Below are 14,908 nucleotides of genomic sequence, written 5' to 3' on the forward strand. Positions count from 1 at the left end.
CACATTACTATCAGGCGCAATAGATATTTAAGGGACCAACTTGTTGCGAGCCATTTTTTTAAAGAATAAAGGTATGGACCCATGCGGATCACTTCCGCGGGGTACCTTAAAGTGTGGCAACTACTATTATTGCCAGTATGTCAAAGTAGGTAAAATAATTGATCTACCCAATGGGACCACCTTTGAAATGACACATTTTGTAAACTGTGACACAGTAGGTGTAGTTTATCTTCTTTCATGTGGTTGTGGTGGCTCTACCGCCCTTGCAAGCATGCATCCCCCCTCAGGCGGCGAGGATTTTGCTAAATGGACTTTCACCCTAAATGCCATCAAATTTACAGGACTAAATGACTCTTTAAGCTTTGCAGCCTTCCTCTAAGTCCTACGTAATAGTCGGCTTTACCTGTGTGCATCCCATACAATTTTTGATTGGGATGCACACACTGTCTCGCCAATGTTCTAAATTGATATAACGACTTTTATGTTATTGTTCAAAAATTTGTTTTTGATCTGATATTGGCTATAAAAAAGAGTTCTATTGCTTTTCAGATTGTACGCCCTGGGACTGGTATGGTCTAGAAGTGAGCTAAGTAAGCCCATTTATTCCATGTTCAGTCTGTATATGGACTTTTTTACCACTCCCTTTTTCTCTTTTTTTGTTTTACCACCCCCTCCCTTTTTACCACCCCTTTTTTCCTTTTTTTTGCTTTACCACCCCCTTTTCCCTTTATATTTGTTTTACCACCCGCCTCTATTTTTTACCACCCCCCCCCCCATTTTTTTTTTCTTTTTCTCTTTCTGTTTTTACATTTTTTTTTTCACATGGTAATTTTCATTATATCTCTCTGTTTGTGTCAAGGCTGAGGACATTTGGGTGCAGTTTTTGTGGCGCTTGCCTCTGCCGGCCCGTGTTCCCCCTCTTGAAAAGGATCAGGAACCTTCTATCTGGCCAGTATCATCTTTGGCCAGCTGTGCCCTGGTATCCTCTGAATGACTTCTTTTAAAGTGGGTTAGAACTGTATTGCTTTATTTGGTTTAAAATGTTTTTCGTACACCGGAAGTGACATGTCTGTTCTACGCCATTTCTGGCTTCCATGCAATGACGCGGCCATATGCACGGTATTTACAGCTTTATAGTGCTATGCTTCTGCTTCTTCATTGTCACTTCCGGTTTGCGTATCAAGGTGGAACGTTCTCCGTATACCGGAAGTGACATTTAATTTCGCATCACTTTCAGCTTTCATGTGATGACGCAAGTGTATGCGTGCCTCCCATAGTTGTATAGTATTATACCCCTACATGAATGGGGGGACTGCTTGCAGTTCAATTGGATGGTATACCTGGTTTCCCTCTTTTTTGGCACACCAGGATTATCAGGAGGGGGAAGGTACCCTCCCATGGCAACTGGCCCTCGACCGGTAGCCATGGGTGGCCTCCAGGGATGACCACTCCCCCAGTTTGGGATATTTAAACAGGCAAGTTTCAGGGTCCAAAGACACAGCCAAACCATAGAGTCCTACAAGGTATATAAAAAATTACCCATAAATAGTCAGAAGGGAGCTTCTCCACTAAACTTTAAACACAACACATATACTCCAACCGAGGTGGATATGAGCTCTACCCTCTCCTATATATATTTATGGGCATATGGGTTCCTATTGGTCTATGTAAGCCATTAACCCATCTAAACATGAAATTGCAGGAGAGTGGGTGGTAAATAGAGTGCGGTTACTCCCATCAGCATTTAAAAATTAATCATCTTTAATTGAAAACAATATTAAAATCCACATATATGTAAACGACAAGACACATTAAAACGTGTCCTAAATTATCTGCTCCCTACTGGCCTACCTATATTTGCATGTGTACCCATATATAGAATCTAGCATGCTAACTACTCAATAAACATATATAGCAGATAGGTGATCATCCAATGGCCAATAGAATATGTGAAAATTCAATAAACTTGGACGCCGTGACTCTCATGACGTCTCCCTTGTGCATGCTGTCCCATGGGTTTAGCTGGTATTTGATGTATTAGGTTCTTATAAGTTGCATGGGGAAACCTGGAGCGAAGCTCCCTATTTTGGGATAAAGATCATCCCAAGGGAAAAACAAAGTTCAATGGTTGTAGTGCCTCTGCACTCGTGGTCTAGAGGAGGTATACTAGAGAGACGAAGAATATCCTCCTAAAGCCAGATGATGGAATCCTCACCTCCCTAGCACGAGTGTGTACGGGGTGAACAGTCCCAGTGATGTATAAATGTGTATTCCCCACTCAAGAAGCATATCTCATTTGCGTCATCTTGCAAGGATGTATATGTTATGCATTATACACATAGGCTATATATAATAGCTTCCATTATGTGTTGCCCGTGACCCCAATCTCATATTGGTCTTAGGCCAGTTTTAGGATCTAATTAGGCTTGCTCTTTGATTCACCATACCATGTAGACTTCCCTATGCTGCTGGTTAAAGGTAATCCATTGATGCTTTAAATCTAAAGTTATCACTCATATCTAATAGTCAAGCTATAGGTAAGTCTATGTCATACTCTCGTATTCCTCTTCCCCCTATCCCCCCCCTGTTCGGAGTCTCCACTCCTCATCTTTGTTTCTTCACTACCGTGCACTCCCCATCTTTGTTTCTCCACTCCCCACCTTTGTTTCTTCACTACTGTGCACTTTGGAAATTATATGTGTCCACTTTTGGACCATTATTCCCCCTTCACTCATTTAAACTTTTTCATTTATTTTCCAGATGAGCACTTACACCCAACCCTCTTCACTTTCGCACTTCCCCATTTCATTGCACACATATCATCTATCTAGTACACACCTACGCTTGATGTAGATCCTATCACTTACAGTTGTAACTCTTCCTTGCAGAGGGATATGTTTATCCCTATCCAATCTATTTCATTTTTCTTTCATTCTGACTCTACCTAGGCTGACATACATTGTCCATTTTGGACCCTTCAAATCTCTTGCACCAGGTGTCTCAAGCACTCTTGTTAAATTTGACATTACCCAGTTTTTGAGCATATGAATCTTATGCATGTTTGCATTTTATTTTTAGCTGTATGCTCCCTGTGGTGCCCTCTCTGGGGCTGGTCACTCTCACACGGGCCGGTGAGACTCGACCACATATGTACGTTTAACATTACACTTTCACAAACAGGTCATCTTAACTGGCATATTGCCAGTGAAAATGTATAAATGAATGGGTAAATAGATGATACTCATTTAAAAGTTAGTTTTTTGTTGGTGTTTGTTTTTTATATCATTTGTTTTTCCTTTTTCTTCTCTCCTCCATCTCGATTTCTGAGGGATAACATTGTCGTATTAATATATAAATTATTCTGTTCTGTCTTTTCAGTGAAGTTTTCATGATTTTTTGTGAATAAATATGTTTACATTATGTTATGTGAGAGGACCCTGATGACGTCAGTTACGCGCTGACGAAACGCGTCGGGACGTAGGATTGTAATCACGCTACCTCGTCACTTCCGGCTCCCGGTGGAACGTAGGTGGAACGCGGAAGCGGCGTTCCAACCCGGAGACCGCGGCTGTGTTACTGCTTAAGCTACATACAAGTTTTTATCATTGACAAGGAGATATACAGGCGAATATCTGGAGGTGTATTGGAGGTACCTTTGAATTCCTGGTTATCGGTCGATACTGGCTATTTATCTTGTCCCTTCTTTAATTGACCCCCTGTAATTTAAGTGGTCCACTCCATCTGGTAAGCCTTTAGTGCACACCGGTAACTCTGCTATTTGGTGGAGGTGCTGAAGTCTACTAAGTGCTGAATTTGTTGCTATCATCAATCATCTACAACTATTTATATGGGACATTATATTTTATTTTTATTCATTGAGATCCATTGTGGACTGTTAATTGGTTGCACCTAGATTTATTTATTTATTTATTTATTATATACTTGCACTTGCAATTATTTATGTGTATTGTCAGGTGATTGCAAAGTCACATCTATATCTGTTTGCATTTGCACTTTTGATATTTGCACTCTAAGCTTTATTTATTCACATATGCACTTTATCACATTTTTGTGGTTCACTCAAGTGTAACTCGGTTGAGCGCAACCTTTATTTAGCAATAATTACCTACCTTACATTATGTTATGAATCACACTGATATGCTCTTTTACCTTTAGAAACAATCTCTATGGTTCCTCCTCAAGAGTTAGGTGGTCCTGAAGAAGCGGTACTTCTGCGAAACGTGTAGACCTCTATCCTATATCTCCATCATATACCATGCAACTCCATGGGGCTATATTTGGTTAAATCAATATGCAAGCTCATTTTTTTCATATGGTGTATGTTTTAACACATTTTTATTGTCATATAACCAATACAATATTTTATATTTTTATATATACTTTTGTACTCGTGTGTACTTTGGAGGGGTATTAAAATTCCTACCTGCTTTTTCTGTTCCCAATATATTTGAAACAAGGATGATACTCTCCAATTGTACATGACTTTGATCTATACCTCCCCCCCTACACATTCAATTAATTTTTTGCTAGAGATTTGTAAAATAACCCACTAAAAAGAGTAACACACATTTCTTCCATATTTATCTGTGGAAATAGGATATCAGCAATGTACAGAAGGCATTCTCCCAATTAATCGGCTGACTCATAGATTTGCATCAAGAGCAGGAGCAGTAAATCACAACCATTGTGTAGCACTACAAAGCAGGTAGCGCAATCTGCATTTGTAAAAAGCCGCATGGCTGCTTATATATATGTATATATATATATATATATAAAATATAAAATGAAAAATATGATATACACATTGACAGATTATTTACATACAGCTAATCTAATATAGCTAGCACTACGGTGTTGATTAAAACAGGAGGACTAGAATGTGAGTTTTCACTTAGCATATTATTTAAAGTAAAGCTTTGTTTTTGCAATTGTCCAATCATTTGTAAGCAAAACATAATTACCATAGCCCTACATTATTGATTAAGCTAAACTTTCACTTTGTAAATTTAACATTATCTACTTCTTTAGTAAAGCTAATCTTTTGTCTTGTGTGTATACATTTCAGCTTGAGTTATTGTGCTCTGCAGCAACAGGCTTTTCATGAAAGCTACTAGTTAGAAGAAGTTAAAGCCCCCCTATTAGTGCCTGTTAGCTACTCTGCAATGTGTTAAAATGTCACTAAACCCATAAGTAACTAAGGGGGAGATTTTCCAAAACTAGTGTACACAAATTCTGGTGCAGCTGAGCATAGAAACTACTTAAATTCTAGGTTTTATTGTCAAGGCATAATTGAACATGCTAAAGTTAAAGTGTTTGAAAAGGCAAATACATTTTCTTTAAATAACAAACATGTTATACTTACCTGCTCTTTACACTGGGTTTGCATAGAGCAGCCCCGATCCTCCTAATCTTGGGTCCCCTGCCGGTGCTCTGGTCCCCTCCCCCGCTTCCAATGGGGACATTCGTGCATGCTCGCTCCCGAGCCCCACTCTTTGTGTCCTTAAGACACAAAGCGTGGCTCAGCCTTGCCCCCTGCTCCCTCCTCATTGGTTGTGATTGACAGCGTGGGAGCCAATGTCGCCTGCTGCTGCATCTCAGCAAATGAGGAGCGAGAGTCCAAGGAGAACCTTGGCTCTTGCAAGTATTAGAGGGGCTGAGGGGGGAGCTATACACTAAAACTGTAAAAAAAACCTTCAGCCTTTAGAACCACTTTAAAAGTTGACACATTACTATGTACAGCTGCACCAGATTTTGAGTGCACCAGTTTTGGTAAATCTCCCCCTAAAAGTACAAGAAGCTACAATATATAAATGCCCACCTTATTATTTATTCTCTTCAAAAAGCTTGCCAGAGGTTTTCTTTTGTTTTCCATTTGCTGATTATTTATTCTGCCCCACAAACCTCAGAAGCACCAGTCTAAAACATCTGATTTGTGACTTGACCAGGGCACTGCTCTCCTCAGTCTACATATTCCATGATTTACTTCAACAATGAGCAAGCATGTCCCTTAACATGGTTCTTTTCCTTGAAAACAAAAAATCAAAAGTCAGCAACTACAAATACTGTAGCTGCTGACTTTTAATAATTGGACAATTACCTGGCCAGGGCTTAAGCACTATCCACACCCGAGCCAGCTCTTAGGCCATTTCTAGGTCCAAGCGCTGGCATGTTTGCTTTGGGCAACTGACTGTGACTGCTTGCGGCCTCACAACCAGCTTTCCACTGTGCATGCGCGAGCCGCGCTGCACTTTGTGAATGGTCCTGCAGCTTTCTGGGACCTGTGACCTGCCCTAGAAGGCTGCAGGGGTAGAAGAGGGGGCCGAACTTCCACTCTGATTACTGCTATGATCTGGTCAGAAGTGAGAGCGGATACCTGTCAAAACCAGGTACCCACTCCCCCCCCAAAAAAAAGTTCCAAAACTTATAGAGGAGGAGGCAGGCGAGCAGAACTTCCCCTTTTGGGTGAAGTTCCACTTCATGTCCCATTGGCAATAGGTGGTGTTGTGAAGAAAGCTTATACGCTGGGTGCACTAGTGCGCAGTGTTTTATTTCACTGCAAGAACACACTGACAAGGGTGGCTAGATCTACATCATATAGGTCTAGTGTAGCCACCCTCAAAAAAGAAGGTGAATGGGCAATATTATATTTTTTAATTATTATTTAGAAGTATAGGAGCAAGCATGGCTAATCAAACATATTTATGTATAATGCAAACTCTTTGGAATTATAGTTATAAACATTTATTGTAAAAAAAAAAAAAAAAAAACCCTAAAGCTTAACCAGCTGGCTGGATATCTAAATACATAATATTTGTACACAATTTATATTTACACAATTAAAAAAATAAAAATATACCATTTTAAATATATTTCTTAGTCCTGACCATCATAAATAAATGAGTTATGAAACTGCTATAATCCTTGATGACACCCTGCGGGAGGGGCGAAACGCGTTGAAGCAATTTCCGGTTCCCTAACCACCGACTTTACTTCCACCACCCGTGGAAAGCTTGCCAAGTCAGGGCAAACCCAGAAGAGCCCTATAATTATACAAGGGTTCGGCCTGCCCCTTGGAAGACGTTACCAATGACGAAACGCAATGGGATGGCCCATAATGACGACATCACACACGCTAAGCCCGAGTTTGTGGCTTCTCTGTTTCACAAGCTCACAGTCTGCTGGGATTTCATATGCTTTGCTTGCATACAAGCGATTTGAGGTAGTTCTCATACATTTTAAATAAAGTGATTTAAATGTAAACAGGCTTCACTATGCTTGTTTATTTTCTTAATCCTCAATCTATTTGGGGTTACTGCTGAGCAGCCACCGCTTATCAGAGATGTCAGGTTAACACATGCTTTCATGACCATTATATTGTGTGGTCCACGCTATCTGGTAAGAGGTGTATGTTGGTGTTTGGTGGTGGAGCTCGCCAATCAACTTTGATTGCATTTTTGCACTTTATGAACACATTTGTTCACTATTGAAAGGAATTTGCTTACATTCAATTCAAGATTTTGCACATTGCTATTATTATCCATTTGGATTATCACCAATTATGATATTGAATGTTCAGTTGCATGATTTTTAGGTGATATTTTGTTTCATTTATTTGACCTATTACATTGCACCTTTATTTGTGTTAACCAGATGTTTTAACACCTGGATATTATTTGCTACATATTTGACATTTGAGTTCTTAGCGCCGTTTCTTATTTGAAATCTATCATTATACAATGCCTGTTTTTTCCTGAAACTCTATAAGTGGAATTTTATAATTTGCATTGGTATTAAAGTTTAAAATAATACACTATGAGAACTCTCTCTTTTAATTGAGCCTGGTGGAAATTTGAGTTGTATAAAGAAGCAGCAAGTTGGAAATCTAGAAAGAAAAAGAGATCTATGGCACCTCCACCCTCAGATATAAGTGAGTTTGACCCCCAGACTGAAAAGCTAAAGGTCCATTTTTTTTGTTTCGGTGAGTAGAGGTACAAGAGGGGTGTGTGCCATACTGCACGTCAAGTTTATCTGGAGCACTTCAGCACTTTTATTATGAACTTTTGAGGCCCGAGCTGTTTATTGGAGGATGGATGTTCACTAAATGTATCCCTGTTAAAATTAAGACATCTGTCACATTTTCAGTTGGACTATTTTTTTTTTTTTACTATATATATAACTTTATATTTTTTGATGTATTAGTGGATGTGGTTTACACTGTATGTGCTGTGAAAATATTAGCGATTTTGATACAAGTTGTATAGCACTAAGTGAACAGCAGCTGCAGGATATTAGATAAACTAAACTAAGCACATAAGGCAAGTATTTATATTTTCACTATAATCAAATATAATTTAATTTAAAATGTAACTGCTATTACATATCCATTTTAAGCAAAGGGAATGCAATTTTAGAGCTACTGAAGGACAATGAAAAGTTACATTAATTTAAATGTATGAAAAGTTCTGACATAGCTGAAACTTGTCCCGTTAACAGTTATTTAGGAAAAAAGGCCAGGGAATTAGGAAGGCGAGGTACTACTTTCACTGTACAAGGATTACAACTGGAAATCTATCTCTAAGATAAATATAAACAAAAAGCAAACACATTTTTTTACAAGTAGGTAAGTAGGTAAGTAGATTTTTTTTCTAGGGTTTTTCAGTCGTTAACTTACTCTTCTGTGTTGTTGCTGTTGTTGACATTGAAATTGGCAAGAGTCCAATGGCTGCAATAACATCCATTCATGAAAAAAACACATACCATAAGAAATAGCATCCTTCTCAATATATCGGGGAGCAGGGCAAACAAAATGAATGAGAGTGATATAGAACTTTTACAATTATTGCTGTTACTACCTCTATACCTTGGTGACCTTGTACAAACCACTTCCTTGATGTCCCTTACAGGGATCACAGACACAGGAAGAGAGGAAAGATTTCCCAATGGGGTCACCAACAAAAATAAAACAAAAGACATATAAATGTAAATTTCCCCCACATTATTACAAACTAAAAACAATATTCCCAGGAGTCTGACTTTTATAACTTATCTGTTTGTCAGTGCAGAACTCCTGTTTTATAGGCCTGAAATACATTACCCTACAGTATTTAAAATAATAAACACAAATTTTGGCACAATTCTCCTTCTCCACAGCGCTGAACTCCACAGACTCTTTGATCCGTTGTCTGATGCTAGCCAGCAGATGAAATGTATTTTTTTTTACACTAATGTGCAATTATCAATCTGTTAAGAATATGTATAAATTATATGTATTTGTCCCTTGACTCACCTATGGTATGTACAGTCTTACTATAAGAATGATCCTACAATTTAGCCATGAAGCATTTAACACACCAAAAGCATAGGTATCATCATAGTAGCCATCCACCTGCAATGTGCTCAGTGGCTGGGGTGGCTGGGGTAGGAAACAGTGCCTAAAATGGCATAAAAAAACCTTCCTGCCTTCTGCTGTGTCCTTCCTGCTGATAGAAAACACAATCAGTTTGTAGGAATGTGTAACACTTGTCTGTGCACTGATTGGCCCAGCCAGCCAACATAGTTTCCGCTTACAGGATGACAAAAAGAACTCATAGAAGCATTCTGCACTTGACAATTAAGCAGTTTTAAGCTGGGTATACATGTACTGAAATTCAGCTGGTTCAGCAGGAACCACCTGACTTTTGTTATGTACAGTATGTACCACTATCTGTTCAACAGAAGTTGGTCTAATGTCAAGAAGGAAGCAAAATGTCCACAATGGTACATAAACAGCAAAGACAAACTGGCAGGGAGTTTATGCCTTCTCTATACATAAACAAGTTTCACTCACTCAGCTGCTTAGGTAAAATTTGCTTGGAAAAAATGCTCTTCTTTTTTTTCTAAATTTATTTAGAGAGAATGTTTTTTTGGAATTTATTTGGGAAAGTTTAGCTTATTTTATTTAGCTTGTCTATTTTTGTGTGTTTTTTTTCTATTTTTGATCATTATTTGTGTATTGTTGCTCTTAATTTTTCAAGTCACTGTTTCCTCACCATCGTTTTATTTTTCTATTATAAACTGTTATATATTGGGGCTAATAAAGTGCTTTTTCTGTCCAGGAAAGTTGAAAGGAACTTCTGTAACCAATTCCATTGCCCCCTTGAAAATCATTAAAATCCACCTTTTTTTTGCCTTCCTCACTGATGTTAATGCACTTAACCAAAGTATCAACATTTTTGATAAAATTTCAAGTGACTGAAGATGCTTACATTTCACTTTTTTTTAACTATGATGTAACCGGAGGGCTCAGAAAGTGGAAGCCTTTATCTGAGGAATTCTAAAGATATTCTGCTTTGTGGCAGATTCTATTTTATAGTTTACACTTATTTTAATCAAAACACTATTAAAAAGAACGTGCTCCATTCTGAAGTCATTTATGGTCAGAATGGAAGGGTCAGCCTTCGTTATCACACACTGAACTTTTCCTGTTTTGTAATTGCAGTTTTTACATTCCTTTAGGTGAGGAATAACTTTGAGGGAACAAGATTTATTTACTAAAGGCAAATAGGCTGTTAACTCTACAAGGGAAGTTACACTATGCAAGAGATGGTTCCCAGGAGCTTAGTTCTGGGAAATTTTATTTTGCAAAGAATAACCAATCACGTGTAAAGAAAATGGATAATAAAGTGCTTTTTTTGCTTGTACATGATTGGATGTTAGAAGTCAACAGAGTTTCACCACATTTACTACTCTCTAGGGAAGAAATACTTGAAAAATACAACTTCCTTTGCAAAGTTAAAAATGTATTTGCCTTTAGTAAATCAACCCCAGTGCCACCAAAAGTGAAATTCCTATTGCAGGGGATGTCTGTAATTTTGCTTGCAGATCAGTGCAGTGAGCTAATCACACAAGCAGAAAAAGAGATTTCTGGAGGTTTCTTACCAAAATCCAAAAAATTAAAAAATAAATGCCACCTGGATAGGAAGATATGCCTACCCCACTCCCAGCACCACTGATCTTCACTTCTTGAAGAAAATACCCCCTGTGAAGATATGAAGCGCTGTCTTCATAAAAGGTAAGTATTGAAAGCCTTTTTTCCAGGCAGCTTATTTTTCTATATAATTTTGGTGACAACAGAGTTACCTTAGTACATAACAGCATGTAATATATACCTGGTTGCTCTTTCTATTTGTTCTTGATTCCCTACAAAAGACTGGGTGTTACTGTTCCTGCTTGACGCTTCCTTAAGCTCAGGACCTCTAAACCGTTCCAAAAAAGAGTCTGGGCGCTGATCTTCCGGGGCAAGGTGTCTTGTTGCCCAGTTCTGTACTGTGAGCAGAAATCTGGACAACCTATGGAAAATACTACGATCATTATTTTTATACATTTCATTGTTCTGTATAAAGGATCTATTATATACATTTTGTTTTAAAAGGAAATGTATTAATTACGTAAATTAATAATGACATTTTGCTTTAAAAAGTAATTTATTAATTACGTAAATTAATAATGACATTTTGTTTTAAAAGGTAATTTATTAATTACGTAAATTAATAATGACATTTTGTTTTAAAAGGTAATTTATTAATTACGTAAATTAATAATGACAGTAGAGTAAAAAGACACATGTCATATGACATATGAGTAACAGTTAGAAGAGATAACTGTTTGGAATTATTCATTGAGATGATATGTACATAGTACAAATTTACATTTTTTGAGAAAAACAGGAAATAAAAGACAACCAAACATTTTATATGAATAACAAATTTTGTGACCAGGGTGCTGTTTTATAGAGTGTGGGGCCCTGGAAAGAATTCAAGGATAAGACCAATTGTTGAATTAACAAAAATGAAATACCAAATTTGCATTTAAAGCAAAACTAAACTCAAAAGTAAAGATTTGCTATGTTATAAGGAGCATCTATAGCAATAATATTCCTATGCAGTGCCCTGAAAGAATTATCTTTTGTCTAAGACTCCTTATGAAAAATAGCAATGTACTTTCTGGTATGTAAGTGAGCCTAGGCCAGTGATGGCAAACCTTGGCACCCCAGATGTTTTGGAACTACATTTCAAATAATGCTCATGCACTCTGCAGTGTAGCTGAGCATCATGGGAAATGTAGTTCCAAAACATCTGGGGTGTTAAGGTTCGCCATCACTGGCCTAGGCACTTCTGCACATATAGCATTATAACTATATTCAGGGTGAGATCTAAGACCCTGTTGTCTTGACTGCTAGTCTTAAGATATTTACTGAACTGAGCAGAACTATATGTATACTGTTCTACTCACTGTTATCCTTGCTAGAGGCTCTAACATGAAGTAGAATTCTGCCCCTTGCACTATATATTGACTGGTCTGAAAATAGGATTTGTTCCATACAATTTGTTTCTGAGTCCCCAAGCCTGTCTGATAGGGGCAACATAGGCATTAGGATGTACAAGGGCAATTGTTCAGTTTGTGCCTCCGAACACTGCTGAAAATCCAGACGTATTGGTTTAATAAAATCAAGATCACCGTAATAATACATTTTTATAATATGCTAACATTTTTGTAAAATATATTATATTTTGGCAAATGTCAGGAGCCCAACATTTTGTAATGTCTTCAGTAAAGACCATGACTTATATTCTACTTGGCAAGAACATATCTCTAGCATCCATTCCTAATTGTTGAGTTTTTATTTTAATTCCAATTTCTCACATTACTCATTTTTGTTGATTATATCAAATAGTTGCTATTTGAACATAATCTGAAATGCAAGTTATCCATTTGAGTCTAAATTCCAAATGACACATTTTCTAAGGTGAAAGTTGTACCACTAATAAAAATGTATACATTTACTAAGCATTTCAATATATCTAAATTCATGGGAAGAGAAACCATGCATGCAAGTGATCATCAGTATCATTTGTACAGTTTCAACAAAAAAAAACATGTTGACATAAATGTATATGGAAGTTATAATTATCAGGTATTAAAAGTGAGCAAGGTCATTCTGTTACCAAACATACATTTGTTGGAAAAAGTGGTGAGTTTTAGTGATTCCAAAGGCAAACCTTTTATTTTTTTAAACGAACAAACTCGTTATCCTTACCTGCTCTGTGAAATGTTTTTTCACAGAGCAGCCCAGATCCTCTTGTTCTCTGGTCCCTCGCTGGTGCTCCTGGCCCCTCCTCCCTGCAAAGTTCCCCCACCACAATCTGCTTGATATGGGGGCACTCGTGCATGCTCTCTCCATAGACACACAAAGCACGGCTTAGCCCCGCCCCTGCTCCCTCCTCACTGAGCTAATGGCTCTTGCTGCTGAGCCAATGAAGAGAGAAAGAGCCGAGAGAGCCTTTGCTCTTGTGAACATCGCTGGATCGAGATCAGGCTTAGGTAAATATTAAGGGGGGGGGGGGTCTGAAAGGGAGGAGCTGCATGTAAAATGTTTTTTACCTTATTACTGAGAATGCCTTCTGCTGTTAGAACCACTTTTAGCTCATTACAACTTTTAGTGGTAAACCACTTAAGCCCCGGAAGATTTTACCCCCTTCCTGGCCAGGGCCTATTTTGCGATTCGCCACTGCGTGACTTTAACGGACAATTGCGCGGTCGTGCGACGCTGTACCCAAATGAAATTGATGTCCTTTTCTTTTGGTGGTATTTGATCACCTGTGCGATTTTTTGATCATGCGCTATAAACAAAAAAAGAGCGACAATTTTGCAAAAATAGCAATATTTTTCACATATTTTAAATATATAAGAAATTCCCCCCAAAAAATGTAAAAATCTAAATTTTTTAACATTTTTGGCCAATTTGTTTTCTGCTACATATGTTTGGTAAAAAAAATCGCAAAAAGCGTATTTTGATTGGTTTGCGCAAAAGTTATTGCTTTACTAACTAAGGGAAAGATTTTTGTCATTTTTATTGTTTTTTTTTTTAACGAGTAATGGCGCGATCTGCGGGTTTTTTTTCGGGACTGCGACATTGCGGCGCACAGATCGGACCCTTGACTGACATTTTTGACACTTTTGGGGGGTACCAGTGACATTACTACAGTAATCAGTGCTATATATTGCACTGTTACTGTAAAAATGACACTGGGAGGGAAGGGGTTAACTTTATTGGAGAGGGAGGGGTTAAGTGTGTCCCTAGGGGCGTGCTTCTAACTGTGATTGGATGTGGCTGTGTGTGTAACAGCAGAGATCAACGGTCCTACATAGCAGGACCGTATGATCTGTGCTTTTACACAGGCGGCTTTGTTTACAAATGACAGGCGGCTTTGTTTACATTAGCCGCCTGCCTTTCTCCCTCTCAACCCAACGATCGCGAGTGACTGGCGGACATCGGGTCCGCCGGTCACACACGCGGGCTGCATAGGGAACGAGCGGGGGCGGGAGCGCGCCTCCGGCGGCGCGCGCTCGCCCCCTATTGGCTCCCAGGCTAGTGACGTACCGGTACGTCACTTTGCCTGGGAGGGGCTGACCGCCACCGTATATAGTCGGGCGGCGGTCGGCAAGTGGTTACGTTTTTACTGAACACATATTCAGATACAAACTTTATCATCCTTTTTTAGTATGACAGTACAGAGAGCAAGGAGGCAGCTAACTGGTTGCCATAATTTAATAAACTTTGAAATTCTCACTGCCTGCCACTAAATAAACCTATATACTGTATGTTAACTCTACAAATCAAATGACAAACCCTGGAATACATACAAACAGGCACAGACAGGTTTTGTGAAGTGGTCTCTCATGTGTTCTAAAAGTGGTACAGCATGCGCAAAATTCATGTACCTGTCTAGAACTTGTACTTGTATTTGCCACATGCTGCACCACTTTTAGATTGCATGAGAGACACTTTTTGCAAAATCTATCTGTACCAGTTTCTCTCTGTATTCCAAAAGAAAGTTGGTCTTATTTG

The 14,908-nt window shown here is 38.5% G+C and overlaps 1 protein-coding gene across 2 annotated transcripts in view; it reads right to left on the reverse strand.

Moving 5' to 3' along the window:
- CNGA3 (cyclic nucleotide gated channel subunit alpha 3) overlaps window positions 1-14,908 on the reverse strand; it is a 92,017-nt gene that overhangs the window by 21,927 nt on the left and 55,182 nt on the right. Inside the window, exons 4-5 of one of the 2 annotated variants that reach the window (XM_082244379.1) lie at window positions 11,169-11,348; window positions 8,693-8,743 (exon numbers count right to left, since the gene is read on the reverse strand). In XM_082244379.1, the coding sequence (XP_082100505.1) occupies window positions 8,693-8,743; window positions 11,169-11,348 (231 nt within the window). The remainder of the gene's footprint in view (window positions 1-8,692; window positions 8,744-11,168; window positions 11,349-14,908) is intronic. The other variant, XM_082244380.1, reaches the window with a different exon arrangement.

The sequence above is a fragment of the Pelophylax lessonae genome (genome assembly GCF_965119305.1).
Source record: "Pelophylax lessonae genome assembly, chromosome: 2".
NCBI classification, from domain to species: domain Eukaryota; kingdom Metazoa; phylum Chordata; class Amphibia; order Anura; family Ranidae; genus Pelophylax; species Pelophylax lessonae.